This window comes from Pristiophorus japonicus, chromosome 32 (assembly GCF_044704955.1).
Source record: "Pristiophorus japonicus isolate sPriJap1 chromosome 32, sPriJap1.hap1, whole genome shotgun sequence".
Lineage (NCBI taxonomy): Eukaryota > Metazoa > Chordata > Chondrichthyes > Pristiophoridae > Pristiophorus > Pristiophorus japonicus.
In genome coordinates, this window is record NC_092008.1 from 3,585,987 (window position 1) to 3,598,486 (window position 12,500).

Consider the following 12,500-nt stretch of genomic DNA (forward strand, 5'->3'; position numbering starts at 1 on the left):
CGCTCCCTCAGTACTGCCTTCGCTGGCTGGAATAACTCAGCAGTCAGAGCACTATACGTCAACAGGCCACCACCGCGAGGGATTTCACAATGGCCCTGCAGCACTTGGGCAATGAGAAGGGAGTGATTGGTTCTGTTTCCTACTTCCTGGGACATCCCTCACCTCTCTGTGACCTCTACCGCACTGTCGGAGGGGGAGTACTGAGGGAGCGCCGCACTGTCGGAGGGGCGGTACTGAGGGAGCGCCGCACTGTCGGAGGGGCGGTACTGAGGGAGCGCCGCACTGTCGGAGGGGCGGTACTGAGGGAGCGCCGCACTGTCGGAGGGACAGTTCTGAGGGAGCGCCGCACTGTCGGAGGGGCGGTACTGAGGGAGCGCCTCACTGTCGGAGGGGCGGTACTGAGGGAGCGCCTCACTGTCGGAGGGGCGGTACTGAGGGAGTGCCGCACTGTCGGAGGGGCGGTACTGAGGGAGTGCCGCACTGTCGGAGGGGCGGTACTGAGGGAGTGCCGCACTGTCGGGTTAAGATCTGGACTGCACTGCCTGGGAGGTGGAGGCAAACTCAATTACGGCTTTCAAAAGGGAGGTGGATAAGTAACTGAAGCTAAGGGGAGTGGGACTGACCCAGGTGATCTTGCAGAGAGCCGGCACGGGTTCGATGGGCCGAATGGCCTCCTTCTGTGCTGAAAGCGTCCTATGACGGCCCGAATAAGCGCTACACGCTCTACGTAACTGTATGACACTCCATACTCACGCGGCTGGATTGTCTTGGGGGCCAACTGTCCGAAACCCTCCCTGGTGGCCCAGTGCAGCGAATTTTTTAAATCGCGGAGGCTCTCTGCTTTAAATGAAGAGAAGGGGCCCGGTTTGGCCCCCACAGACTGTCTAAGATAGCTCCCATCGTATATTAGCATGGATAGAGGATTGGCTAACGAACAGAAAACAGAGAGTCGGGATAAATGGGTCATTCTCTTGTTGGCAACCAGTAACTAGTGGGGTGCCGCAGGGATCAGTGCTGGGTCCCCAGCTATTTACAATCTATATTAACGACTTGGAAGAAGGGACTGAGTGTAACGTAGCCAAGTTTGCTGACGATACAAAGATGGGAGGAAAAGCAATGTGTGAGGAGAACACAAAATCTGCAAGTTATTATTTAAATGGAGAAAGATTGCAAAGTGCCGCAGTACAGCGGGACCTGGGGGTTACTTGTGCATGAAACACAAAAGGTTAGTATGCAGGTACAGCAAGTGATCAGGAAGGTCAATGGAATCTTGGCCTTTATTGCAAAGGGGATGGAGTATAAAAGCAGGGAAGTCTTGCTACAGTTATACAGCGTATTGGTGAGGCCACACCTGGAGTACTGCGTGCAGTTTTGGTCTCCGTATTTAAGGAAGGATATACTTGCTTTGGAGGCAGTTCAGAGAAGGTTCACTCGGTTGATTCCGGGGATGAGGGGGTTGACTTATGAGGAAAGGTTGAGCAGGTTGGGCCTCTACTCATTGGAGTTCAGAAGAATGAGAGGTGATCTTATCGAAACGTATAAGATTATGAGGGGGCTCGACAAGGTGGATGCAGAGAGGATGTTCCCACTGATGGGGGAGACTAGAACTAGGGGGCATGGTCTTAGAATAAGGGGCCGCCCATTTAAAACTGAGATGAGGAGGAATTTCTTCTCTCAGAGGGTTGTAAATCTGTGGAATTCGCTGCCTCAGAGAGCTGTGGAAGCCGGGACATTGAATATATTTAAGACAGAAATAGACAGTTTCTTAACCGTTAAGGGGATAAGGAGGCGGGCAGGGAAGTGGAGCTGAGTCCATGATCGGATCAGCCATGATCTTATTAAATGGCGGAGCAGGCTCGAGGGGCTGAATGGCCGACTCCTGCTCCTAGTTCTTATGTTCTTATACATCATGTGACTTTAATTGTCTTTGCAGCAGCAGTTGCATTACCACAGTAGTCCACTAGATGGAGCTATAGATTATACTTCTCCCTCCTTAATGAAGAAGTAATTATAACAACATAATCATCATACGTAACGTGCATGGTTATACACAACAAAAGATATGGTCTTGTTTTGCCATATTTGCAAACTAAAAACCACTGGTTTTACTGTTTCGAAGAGGATACCTTCGCTCTCAAACAGAGCCTCCCAAACGTGGTGCCAAATTTAGACTCATTCTCGGTTGAGCCTCAGGAGAGTTTTTCTCCAAGGGGGATGCCCTTAATCTACATTGTGACTCTCGACAACTTCAGAGTGTTTGTCTGCCCGACTGGGACTTAAACTCTGACTTTCTCTCGGACTTGTTTCCAGTACTGGGCCAAACGTCGGAAATCCGGAGTCCATTCCGGCTTTTGGGATTTTCCGGATTTCAGACCAGAAAGTCAAGGCCGAAATCCGGAATCCTCGAGCGAATCCGCGCCGGGTTTTTTGAGCGACGAGGTCCTAAATCCCGCAACACCCAAAACCCGGCACGGATTCAGTCGAGGATTCCGGATTTCAGACTATTGATTTTCTTGTCTGCAATCCAGAATCGTTGATCGGATTTCGGGTTTCGCCGCAAAAAATATCCAGTTTTTGGACAATTCCGGTTTGCGGAGTTCCGGGTTCGGAGCGTTGTACCTGTATGTCTAATGTGGGATTTGCTACTGGTATTCTACCTGTAACAAGACTATCTGGCTGATCGGAAAGAACTGAATCATTCCAACGTTCAATTCCTTCAAGGAGGAGGCCGTTCAGCCCCTCGAGTCTGTTACATTAGGGACAGGAGGAGGCCGTTCAGCCCATCGAGCCTGTTACATTAGGGACAGGAGGAGGCCGTTCAGCCCCTCGAGCCTGTTACATTAGGAACAGGAGGAGGCCGTTCAGCCCCTCGAGCCTGTTACATTAGGAACAGGAGGAGGCCGTTCAGCCCCTCGAGCCTGTTACATTAGGGACAGGAGGCCGTTCAGCCCATCGAGCCTGTTACATTAGGGACAGGAGGAGGCCGTTCAGCCCCTCGAGCCTGTTACATTAGGAACAGGAGGAGGCCGTTCAGCCCCTCGAGCCTGTTACATTAGGAACAGGAGGAGGCCGTTCAGCCCCTCGAGCCTGTTACATTAGGAACAGGAGGAGGCCGTTCAGCCCCTCGAGCCTGTTACATTAGGGACAGGAGGAGGCCGTTCAGGCCCTCGAGCCTGTTACATTAGGGACAGGAGGAGGCCGTTCAGCCCCTCGAGCCTGTTACATTAGGAACAGGAGGAGGCCGTTCAGCCCCTCGAGCCTGTTACATTAGGGACAGGAGGAGGCCGTTCAGCCCCTCGAACCTGTTACATTAGGAACAGGAGGAGGCCGTTCGGCCCCTCGAGCCTGCTCCGCCATTTAATACGACCATGGCTGATCCGATCATGGACTCAGCTCCACTTCCCTGCCCCGCCCCCTTATCCCCTTATCGGTTAAGAAACTGTCTATTTCTGTCTTAAATATATTCAATGTCCCGGCTTCCACAGCTCTCTGAGACAGCGAATTCCACAGATTTACAACCCTCTGAGAGAAAAAATTCCTCCTCATCTCAGTTTTAAATGGGCGGCCCCTTATTCTAAGACCATGCCCCCTAGTTCTAGTCTCCCCCATCAGTGGGAACATCCTCTCTGCATCCACCTTGTCGAGCCCCCTCATAATCTGATACGTTTCGATAAGATCACCTCTCACTCTTCTGAACTCCAATGAGTAGAGGCCCAACCTACTCAACCTTTCCTCATAAGTCAACCCCCTCATCCCCAGAATCAACCGAGTGAACCTTCTCTGAACTGCCTCCAAAGCAAGTATATCCTCTCGTAAATATGCAAACCAAAACTGCACGCAGTACTCCAGGTGTGGCCTCACCAATACCCTGTATAACTGCAGCAAGACTTCCCTGCTTTTATACTCCATCCCCTTTGCAACAAAGATACCATTGGCCTTCCTGATCACTTGCTGTACCTGCATACTATCCTTTTGTGTTTCATGCACAAGTAACCCCCAGGTCCCGCTGTACTGCGGCACTTTGCAATCTTTCTCCATTTAAATAATAACTTGCTCTTTGATTTCTTTCTGCCAAAGTGCATGACCTCACACTTTCCAACATTATACTCCATCTGACAAATCTTTGCCCACTCACTGAGCCTGTCTGTGTCCTTTTGCAGATGTTGTGTGACCTCCTCACACATTGCTTTTCCTCCCATCTTTGTATCATCAGCAAACTTGGCTACGTTACACTCGGTCCCTTCTTCCAAGTCGTTAATACAGATTATAAATAGTCACCTCTGTGGCAAGTATCTCCTTCTCTAGGTAAGGAGATCAGAACTGTGCACAATACCCCAGGTGTGGTCTCACCAGGGCCCGATATCTGCCAATGTTCGCTCTTGTACTCAAATCCTCTTGCAATAAAGGCCAACGTACCATTGGCTTTGATGCTGTGCTAACATTGAAAAACAGAAATACTCTGCTTTGCTGTTTGTCCGACCGAACGCAGATAACTTCACATCTCTGCCGCGGCCCAGAATCCGGCCCCGTTGGCGAGAAGTCCAGAGAGGAACGCGGCTGATAGAGACACCTACCTTTTTGTCCTGCAGGTCCGTGGAGAGCTCATAGCTGTCGGAGAGCGACTTGGGCCGTTTGCTCGCATCCTCCTCTTCCTGTTTGCGGAGGGCGAGGCTGGCAGGCTGATGCCTGGCGTGCTGCGCCCACTGGAGCTCGGGGCAGTGCGGGCGGGCGCTGGCCGGGGCCGGCCGGTCAAAGCGGTCCGCCCTGGGCTCGGCCTGGCAACGGTACGCGGCCTGACTGCACGGGCTGTCCACCACCGTCCCGGCTTCGCTGCTCTGGGTGTCCACCTCCACGCTGTGTCCGGGGTAGAGGGGAGGGGGGGGGGGAGAGAAAGGCAGAGCGGGTTAACGTCAATCTCAGCGCTCCCTCAGCACCGCCCCTCCGACAGTACGGCACTCCCTCAGTACTGCCCCTCCGACAGTGCGGCGCTCCCTCAGTACCGCCCCTCCGACAGTGCGGGGCTCCCTCAGTACCGCCCCTCCGACAGTGCGGGGCTCCCTCAGTACCGCCCCTCCGACAGTGCGGCACTCCCTCAGTACTGCCCCTCCGACAGCGCGGCACTCCCTCAGTACCGCCCCTCCGACAGTGCGGCACTCCCTCAGTACCGCCCCTCCGACAGTGCGGGGCTCCCTCAGTACCGCCCCTCCGACAGTGCGGCGCTCCCTCAGTACCGCCCCTCCGACAGTGCGGCGCTCCCTCAGCACCGCCCCTCCGACAGTGCGGCGCTCCCTCAGCACCGCCCCTCCGACAGTGCGGCGCTCCCTCAGTACCGCCCCTCCGACAGTGCGGCGCTCCCTCAGCACCGCCCCTCCGTCAGTGCGGCGCTCCCTCAGTACCGCCCCTCCGACAGTGCGGCGCTCCCTCAGTACTGCCCCTCCGACAGTGCGGCGCTCCCTCAGCACCGCCCCTCCGACAGTGCGGCGCTCCCTCAGCACCGCCCCTCCGACAGTGCGGGGCTCCCTCAGTACTGCCCCTCCGACAGTGCGGCGCTCCCTCAGTACCGCCCCTCCGACAGCGCAGTACAGCACTCCCTCAGTACTGCCCCTCCGACAGTGCGGCGCTCCCTCAGTACCGCCCCTCCGACAGCGCGGCCCTCCCTCAGTACCGCCCCTACGACAGTGCGGCGCTCCCTCAGTACCGCCCCTCCGACAGTGCGGGACTCCCTCAGTACTGCCCCTCCGACAGTGCGGGACTCCCTCAGTACCGCCCCTCCGACAGTGCGGCACTCCCTCAGTACTGCCCCTCCGACAGTGCGGGACTCCCTCAGTACCGCCCCTCCGACAGTGCGGCGCTCCCTCAGTACCGCCCCTCCGACAGTGCGGCGCTCCCTCAGTACCGCCCCTCCGACAGCGCAGTACGGCACTCCCTCAGTACTGCCCCTCCGACAGTGTGGCGCTCCCTCAGTACCGCCCCTCCGACAGTGTGGCGCTCCCTCAGTACCGCCCCTCCGACAGCGCAGTAGGGCGCTCCCTCAGTACCGCCCCTCCGACAGTGCGGCGCTCCCTCAGCACCGCCCCTCCGACAGCGCAGTAGAGCGCTCCCTCAGCACCGCCCCTCCGACAGTGCGGCGCTCCCTCAGTACCGCCCCTCCGACAGCGCGGCCCTCCCTCAGCACCGCCCCTCCGACAGTGCGGGGTTCCCTCAGCACCGCCCCTCCGACAGCGCGGCGCTCCCTCACCACCGCCCCTCCGACAGCGCAGTAGGGCGCTCCCTCAGCACCCTACCTCCAGCCTCGGAAGCCCCGGGCTCGAGAGACCCTTACGCGGCAGAAAGGCCTGTCTCCCCCTCCCTCCATCCCGCCCCGGAGCCTGACGACACCGAGTTAGGCCGGGGAAGTCACACAGTCGAAGTTTGTGAAAGTTCCAGCCCACAAATTGCCGAGACTGCCAGAAATATATCGAAACACACACACACACACACACACACACGCTTCTCAAACCATCGGCCGCTGCCAGGAACGTGATGCACTTAGCGCAGGCAATGCAAACTCCGCCCACCGACTGCGCGCACCGATCTGTGGGGTCCGGCGATTGCGTTGGGTACAAGGGACAGGCCACAACGCTGTCACAAGTCCCCCTCCCCTCTCCCCCAGCGCACATTCTGCAGCATTCCAAAGCCACGGCCTGGGCCCTCGAGACGCTCGACACCATCCAGGACAAAGCAGCCCCGCTCGATGGGCCACGCTCCCCACCGCCTCCAACACTCACTCCCTCCACCACCTCCAACACTCACTCCCTCCACCACCGGCGCACCGTGGCTGCAGTGTGCACCGTCCACAAGATGCACCGCGGCAACTGGCCAAGGCTTCTCCGGCAGCACCTCCCGAACCCGCGACCTCTACCCGCCTAGAAGGTCAAGGGCAGCAGGTCCATGGGAACACCACCCCCCTCCACGTTCCCCTCCCAGTCACACACACACCATCCCTCGACTTGGGAATATATCGGCCGTTCAGAACAAAAATCAAAGAGCAAGTTATTATTTAAATGGAGAAAGATTGCAAAGTGCCGCAGTACAGCGGGATCTGGGGGTTACTTGTACATGGAACACAAAAGGATAGTATGCAGGTACAGCAAGTGATCAGGAAGGCCAAGGGTATCTTGGCCTTTATTGCAAAGGGGATGGAGTATAAAAGCAGGGAAGTCTTGCTCCAGTTATACAGGGTATTGGTGAGGCCACACCTGGAGTACTGCGTGCAGTTTTGGTTTCCATATTTACGAAAGGATATACTTGCTTTGGAGGCAGTTCAGAGAAGGTTCACTCGGTTGATTCCGGGGATGAGGGGGTTGACTTATGAGGGAAGGTTGAGGAGGTTGGGCCTCTACTCATTGGAATTCAGAAGAATGAGAGGTGATCTTATCGAAACGTATAAGATTATGAGGGGGCTCGACAAGGTGGATGCAGAGAGGATGTTCCCACTGATGGGGGAGACTAGAACTAGGGGGCATGGTCTTAGAATAAGGGGCCGCCCATTTAAAACTGAGATGAGGAGGAATTTCTTCTCTCAGAGGGTTGTAAATCTGTGGAATTCGCTGCCTCAGAGAGCTGTGGAAGCCGGGACATTGAATAAATTTAAGACAGAGATAGACAGTTTCTTAACCGATAAGGGGATTAAGGGGGCGGGCGGGGAAGTGGAGCTGAGTCCATGATCAAACCATAGAAAATAGGTGCAGGAGGAGGCCATTCGGCCCTTCGAGCCTGCACCGCCATTCAATGAGTTCATGGCTGAATAATGATGGGATCAGCCACGATCGTATTAAATGGCGGAGCAGGCTCGAGGGGCCGAATGGCCGACTCCTGCTCCTGTTTCTTCTGTGTATCGTCGCTGGGTCTCAATCCTGGAACTCCCGCCCTAACAGCGCTGTGGGAGTCCCTTCAACACACGGACTGCAGCGGTTCAAGAAGGCGGCTCACCGCCATTTTCTGACGGGGCGATTAGGGACGGGCAATAAACGCCGGCCTGGCCAGCGACCCCCCCACATCCCCAGGAACGGATAAATAAAAGAATAATTCCGGAGGCCAAGGGGAGAGGGACTGCCCCTCGACATCGAGGCGGCATTTGGCAGCCCAGGAAAACGGAAGCCGATGGGAATCGGCCGGGGGCCGGGGAGATCTCTCCACTGTCCGGAGTCAGACGGAGCGCAGAGGCAAATGGTTGTGGTTGTTGGAGGCCAATTATCCCAGACCCAGGACATCGCTGCCGGAGTTCCTGCGGCCCAACCAGATTCAGCTGCTCCATCAATGAACTTCCCTCCATCACAACAACACCAGCCTTAATTTATATAGCACCTTTCACGTCGCGAAGCGTCGCAAGGGCGCTGAACAGGAGTTTTGAGAGTTAAAACAAAATTTGACGCCCAGTGGAAACTAGGGACAGGCGACCAAAAGCTGGGGCCAAAGAGGGAGGTTTTAAGGAGCGTCTTGAAGGAGGAGAGAGAGGCGGAGAGGTTTAGGGAGGGAGTTCCAGAGCTTGGGGCCCCAGGCAACAGAAGGCACGGCCACCGATGGTGGAGCGATTATAATCAGGGATGGTCAGGAGGGCAGAATTAGAGGAGTGCAGACATCTCGGGGGGTTGTGGGGCTGGAGGAGGTTACAGAGATAGGGAGGGGTGTCGGGGCTGGAGGGGGTTACAGAGATAGAGAGGGGTGTAGGGGCTGGAGGAGGTGACAGAGATAGGGAGGGGTGTAGGGGCTGGAGGGGGTTACAGAGATAGGGAGGGGTGTAGGGGCTGGAGGGGGTTACAGAGATAGGGAGGGGTGTAGGGGCTGGAGGGGGTTACAGAGATAGGGAGGGGTGTGAGGGCTGGAGGGGGTTACAGAGATAGGGAGGGGTGTAGGGGCTGGAGGGGGTTACAGAGATAGGGAGGGGTGTAGGGGCTGGAGGGGGTTACAGAGAAAGGGAGGGGTGTAGGGGCTGGAGGGGGTTACAGAGATAGGGAGGGGTGTAGGGACTGGAGGAGGTTACAGAGATAGGGAGGGGTATAGGGGCTGGAGGGGGTTACAGAGATATTGAGGGGTGTAGGGGCTGCAGGAGGTTACAGAGATAGGGAGGGGTGTAGGGGCTGGAGGAGGTGACAGAGATAGGGAGGGGTGTAGGGGCTGGAGGAGGTGACAGAGATAGGGAGGGGTGTAGGGGATGGAGGAGGTTACAGAGATAGGGAGGGCTGGAGGGGGTTACAGAGATAGGGAAAGGTGTCGGGGCTTGAGGAAGTTACAAAGATAGGGAGGGGCGAGACCATGGAGGGATTTGAAAATTAGGATGCTGTATATGCTTTAGAATTCATTGCAATACCTTGCCATTTAGAATTAGTTGGTTCCTGCCCCTCCGACAGTGTGGCGCTCCCTCAGTACTGCCCCTCCGACAGTGCGGCGCTCCCTCAGTACCGCCCCTCCGACAGTGCGGGGCTCCCTCAGTACCGCCCCTCCGACAGTGCGGCGCTCCCTCAGTACCGCCCCTCCGACAGTGCGGCGCTCCCTCAGTATCGCCCCTCCGACAGTGCGGCGCTCCCTCAGTACTGCCCCTCCGACAGTGCGGCGCTCCCTCAGTACTGCCCCTCCGACAGTGCGGCGCTCCCTCAGTACTGCCCCTCCGACAGTGCGGCACTCCCTCAGTACCGCCCCTCCGACAGTGCGGCACTCCCTCAGTACCGCCCCTCCGACAGTGCGGCGCTCCCTCAGTACTGCCCCTCCGACAGTGCGGCGCTCCCTCAGTACTGCCCCTCCGACAGTGCGGCGCTCCCTCAGTACTGCCCCTCCGACAGCGCAGTGCTCCCTCAGTACCGCCCCTCCGACAGTGCGCTGCTCCCTCAGTACCGCCCCTCCGACAGTGCGGCGCTCCCTCAGTACCACCCCTCCGACAGTGCGGCGCTCCCTCAGTACCGCCCCTCCGACAGTGCGCTGCTCCCTCAGTACCGCCCCTCCAACAGTGCGGCGCTCCCTCAGTACCGCCCCTCCGACAGTGCGGCGCTCCCTCAGTACCGCCCCTCCGACAGTGCGGCACTCCCTCAGTACCGCCCCTCCGACAGTGTGGTGCTCCCTCAGTACCGCCCCTCCGACAGCGCAGTGCGGCGCTCCCTCGGTACCGCCCCTCCGACAGCGCAGTGCGGCGCTCCCTCGGTACTGCACTGGAGTGTCAGCTTAGATTTTTGTGCTCGAGTCCCTGGAGTGGGACCTGAACCCACAACCTTCTGACTTGGAGGCGAGGGTGCTGCCCACTGAGCTACGGCTGACAGGTGAAAAGGTGGAGGTTAGATTCGATCGAGATTTACACACCTCCTGCTGATGACATTGAACGAGATATCACAGGAGGAGGCCGTTCACCTGATCGAAGCCCCCTGATTAACGGTAGCCCGAGAAATCTTTCCGTTTGAAGTATGTACAGAGGTCGCCCCAGTGCTGGAGCCAGCGAGGGAGCTCTTTGGCTGTGAGAGGCTGCACCCGCTCACTCTGGGTCGTGGGGGAGGGGGAGTCGGGGTGCGATTGCCCCCGCGCGACACCCCCCCCGGTTCACGAGAGCGAGAGGGCGCGCTATCGCCCAGCGACCCCCTTCCGAGACAGACTTTGTTATTCGCCGTGGTGACGGAATCAGAATCTCCCTCGGGCTTCCTCACTCACTTCATCCACTTTCTATCCGCCCATCCATGTATCCCTCTCTCTCTCTCTCTCTGTCTGTCTCACTGTCACAGTCTCTCTCTCTCTCTCTCCCTCTCTCCCTCTCTCTCTCTCTCTCCCTCTCTCTCTCCCTCTCCCTCTCTCCTCTCTCTCTCTCTCTCTCCCTCTCTGTCACTCTCTTTCTCTCTCTCTCTCCCTCCCTCTCTCTCTCCCTCTCTCTCTCTCTCTCTGTCACTCTCTCTATCCCTCTCCCTCTCTCTCTCTCTCCCTCTTCCTCGCTCTCTCTGTCACTCTCTCTCTCTCTCCCTCCCTCTCTCTCTGTCACTCTCTCTCCTCCCTCTCTCTCTCTCCCTCTCCCCCTGCCCCCCTCTCCCCATCTCTCTCTCTCTCTCTCTGTCACTCTCTCTCTCCCTCTCTCTCTCTCTCTCTGTCTCTATCTCTCTCTGTCTCTCTCTCCCCGCCTCTCTCTCTCTCTGTCACTCTCTCTCCCTCTCCCCCTCTCTCTCTCCCTCTCTCTCTCTCTCTCTTTCCCTCTCTCTCTTTCTCTCTCTCCCCTCTCTCTCTCTCCCTCTCTCTCCCTCCGTCTCCTTCTCTCTCTCTCTCTCCCTCTCCCTCTCTCTGTCTCTCTCTCTCCCTCTCTCCCTCCCTCTCCCTCTCTCTCTCTCCCCCTCCCTCTCCATCTATCTCTCTCTCCCTCTCCCTCCCTCCCTCTCTCTCTCTGTCTCTCTGTTATTCTATATATAAACCCCCTGAACCCCTCGATCAGACACCAGCCTATAACTCACTCCCAGGCATCTGTTATTCTATATATAAACCCCCGGAACCCCTCGATTAGACTCCAGCCAGTAACTCACTCCCAGCTATCCGTTGTTCTATATATCAACCCCCCGAACCCCTCGATTAGATTCCAGCCTGTAACTCACTCCCGGTTATCCGTTGTTCTCGATATAAAACCCCCCGAACCCCTCAATTAGATTCCAGCCTGTAAGTCACTCTCAGGTATCTGGTACTCTATATATAAAACCCCCCGAACCCCTCGATTAGATTCCAGCCTGTAACTCACTCCCGAGTATCTGTTATTCTATATATAAAAACCCCGAACCCCTCGATTAGATTGCAGCCTGTAACTCACTCCCGGGTATCTGTTATTCGATATATAAACCCCTCGAACCCCTCAATTAGATTGACTCCTGTAACTCACTCCCGGGTATCTGTTATTCTATATATAAACCCCCCGAACCCCTCGATTAGATTCCAGCCTGGAACTCACTCCCGGGTATCTGTTATTCTATATATAAACACCCCGAACCCCTCGATTAGATTCCAGCCTGGAACTCACTCCCAGGTATCTATTATTCTATATATAAACCCTCCGAATCCCTCGATTAGATTCCAGCCTGGAACTCACTCCCGGGTATCTGTTATTCTATATATAAACACCCCGAACCCCTCGATTAGATTCCAGCCTGTAACACACTCCCGAGTATCTGTTATTCTATATATAAAAACCCCGAACCCCTCGATTAGATTGCAGCCTGTAACTCACTCCCGGGTATCTGTTATTCGATATATAAACCCCTCGAACCCCTCAATTAGATTGACTCCTGTAACTCACTCCCGGGTATCTGTTATTCTATATATAAACCCCCCGAACCCCTCGATTAGATTCCAGCCTGGAACTCACTCCCGGGTATCTGTTATTCTATATATAAACACCCCGAACCCCTCGATTAGATTCCAGCCTGGAACTCACTCCCGGGTATCCGTTATTCTATATATAAACCCCCCCGAACCCCTCGATTAGATTGCAGCCTGTAACTCACACCCGGTTA

The 12,500-nt window shown here is 56.3% G+C and overlaps 1 protein-coding gene across 1 annotated transcript in view; it reads right to left on the reverse strand.

Moving 5' to 3' along the window:
* Window positions 1-12,500, reverse strand: part of LOC139240502 (IQ motif and SEC7 domain-containing protein 1-like) — a 144,252-nt gene that overhangs the window by 126,871 nt on the left and 4,881 nt on the right. Inside the window, exon 2 of the mRNA XM_070869044.1 lies at window positions 4,575-4,854. Coding sequence (XP_070725145.1) covers window positions 4,575-4,854 — 280 coding nt within the window. The remainder of the gene's footprint in view (window positions 1-4,574; window positions 4,855-12,500) is intronic.